At 39.0% G+C, this 2,690-nt stretch overlaps 1 protein-coding gene across 1 annotated transcript; it reads left to right on the top strand.

The window, feature by feature from the left end:
* Window positions 1-849: 849 nt before the first annotated feature.
* Window positions 850-1,802, top strand: LOC141167303 (uncharacterized). The gene is made up of 2 exons (XM_073654730.1): window positions 850-1,635; window positions 1,734-1,802. The coding sequence occupies exons 1-2, from the start codon at window positions 850-852 to the stop codon at window positions 1,800-1,802; spliced, it is 855 nt and encodes a 284-aa protein (XP_073510831.1).
* Window positions 1,803-2,690: the final 888 nt, after the last annotated feature.

Genomic DNA, 2,690 nt, shown 5'->3' with positions numbered 1-2,690 from the left:
GATGTTGTCCTTGGTGGGATTTGAACCCAGGACCCCAGCGCTGCAAAGCAACAGTGCTAACCACTGAGCCACCGTGCTGCCAATATCTAGTTGTAATACAAGTCAATCATATATTTGCTATTTTCCTTTCCTGGTAAGAACCATTGTTGGCACCATTTACTCTGACTTGATGCAATTGCTGGCATCATGGGTAGTAAACGTTTCCAATATTAGCACTCCACTCACTTAACCAAAGTGTATAAGGGACTTTTTTCAACATGCCACTTCATTTGTCTTACTGTATAAAAAGTAAATTTCTAAAAGATTATTTGTAAAGTGCATTAGGAATTCACACACATCCTATTATACTATCCTGTATCCATTCCATTACAGTAAATTCAGTAGAAAAAGTCCATAGCCCTTATATAAAACTTAACTATATTTCGAGTTGTCAAATATTGTGTAGTCTTCAGCAAAAATCGCACTACAGGGGCTATTTCTAGCAAATTTACAATGAGGAGAGCTCCATCCAAAAACAAAAGTGCAGTTCTCACCAATATGGGGAATTACACATGGGAGGGAGTTTTCTAACCTTTCTCAGATAAATTCTTCAAACCATATAGATATATTTCAAAATATTCAGACAGTTTGAATTACATTTCATTCCTGTAGGAGTGAATTTGTTCACTTTGCTCCTCCACTAAGTCTTCTTCCCAGGGACCCCCTGCCTAGCTTGACTGGGCCCCATGAGGCTTTGATGTGTTGATGCTGGCGTTGAAGGTGACAATTCACACCTCTACAGACTGGATAAAGACAGGACTGCACACTTTTGCTCACAATTCCACAAGGACTCAGAGAGGAAAAGGAGACATGGAAAACTCTTCTGTGCCTCTCTACCAGCAGGACAGCATGCACCAGGCCTGGGCCAATGTATGCCAGCATAATTATCCCAGCTCTGAGGGATACAGCAGTCTTTCTCCTTCATCTTCCACAGACTCTAGTGGTCTATCCCCAGCTTATATTGGCTACCCAACATCACAGAACGCATATGGTAACATTTCCATACCTTCTTCTCAACCAATGGACTTGAATATCCAGCCTTCAGAAAAGAAAATGAAGAAGATGAAAGGAAAACTGCCATACACCCAACGACAAAGTGCAAGTGAGAGAGAGAAGATGAGGATGAGGAACCTCTCCAAAGCTCTGCAGAACCTCAGAAGATATCTGCCTCCTTCGGTAGCTCCAATAGACAAGACCTTAACCAAAATAGAGACACTTCAGTTGACCATACGGTATATTTCATATCTGTCTGCACAGCTGGGTCTCAATAAAGAAGTATTGGAGCAGAGAAGACAAACTTTCAAGCAAAGGACAAAATGTGCCCAAAGCATTAGTTGCTACATGGACACGAGTCCCTCACTTTGCTCAGAGCCTGTAAAAGAGAATATGTCTCTTATGGCATCTAAAGAGAATAAACCTTCAACAAGATCAACTGCTGTTGGATCTCGCTGCCAAAACACACAAATAAGCTACCAGATGCCATATGAATTCCCTCAATGCTCCGAGTTACCAGTACGACCACTGCAGAACTATCCAGGAACCTTTGCAGCATTGTCACAGCCATCAAATGACCATGTCACCAGCCACCCACAGATGGTAAGCATCTCTTATATAGAATATATACATTGATAAATAATTTATACATTGATATTTATGTATATGCATTCTAGATCTTTTGTAACATAATCTATTAGCTGAAAATAAGTCTCCCCAATTGCCTTTACACTCCAAGGGCGTGCGCTCAAAAAACGTCTGAATCTTGAAAGTAAGAGCGTCCTAGGAGGCATAGTCTACCGTAAAATATAAAAACATAAATGTAACTGCTAAGATAAAATGTACGGCCCACCTTTCCTGTGCATTTCCTATTATCAAATATATATTTGCTGCTAACCTGAATGTTATGATATATTTCTCAGCTCTCCTGTGAAGAATACTCACAGCTGGTGGAGATGTGCAGGACAGAAGCATCTCATGTCTGAAGAAGATAAGACTCAGTGCCTAGAAAAGAAGACGCACCTAAATTATTGTGTCTATATTAAGTATATACATATATACGTGTGCATTGAATGGTCTTTTATTCTGCTTGAATTGAACTTTCAATATTTATATCATTTATCTATTTATTAAATATCGGTATTTTTCTAAATCTTCATTTGAGTAAAGAGTTTTAAATAACATATTCCTAAATACTAACAATAAAGTACAAAAGATGTGAATAAGGTTATAGACTGGTACAGAAGAAGTGAAAGTAAAAGTGTGCCCCACTATCATTATAACTTGATTTATAGGTTTATCATTTTATCAGATAATGTAAGGCCACTTTTACAAGGCAGACAATCTTCTCTATGAGAGTCGCAGATGATAGCGCATGTCGACCGCCACTCATTACACTTCCATTCACATGTCGTCTTTCCTATGGGGACGAACGATTGTAATGGTAGTTTGTCCCTGTATAGTTTGCATGTTCTCAGCAGCTCGGCCACTGCTTACACAAGGGAAAGTGCTGATGACCAATGATTATTTTTAAGTCCGTAAAAAATATATGATCAGCTGACAACCAGGCATGTGATTGATTGTTGTGTGATTCCTGCATAGTACTAGACAGTAATTAAGTCAGTGCCCACTGGTAAATTTCTTTATGGTTTTATAGA

The sequence above is a fragment of the Phyllobates terribilis genome, unplaced genomic scaffold, assembly GCF_046119375.1.
Source record: "Phyllobates terribilis strain yellow unplaced genomic scaffold, ASM4611937v1 Scaffold_11__3_contigs__length_659146591, whole genome shotgun sequence".
Classification (NCBI taxonomy): domain Eukaryota; kingdom Metazoa; phylum Chordata; class Amphibia; order Anura; family Dendrobatidae; genus Phyllobates; species Phyllobates terribilis.
This window is presented reverse-complemented; position numbering and strand designations above follow the sequence as displayed.

Bases quoted from the DNA above. Each gene is read 5' to 3' on its own strand.
- LOC141167303 (XM_073654730.1), top strand. From the start codon at position 850: ATGGAAAACTCTTCTGTGCCTCTCTACCAGCAGGACAGCATGCACCAG. The intron at 1,636-1,733 runs GTAAGCATCTCT...ATAATCTATTAG, and splicing joins TCACCAGCCACCCACAGATG to CTGAAAATAAGTCTCCCCAA.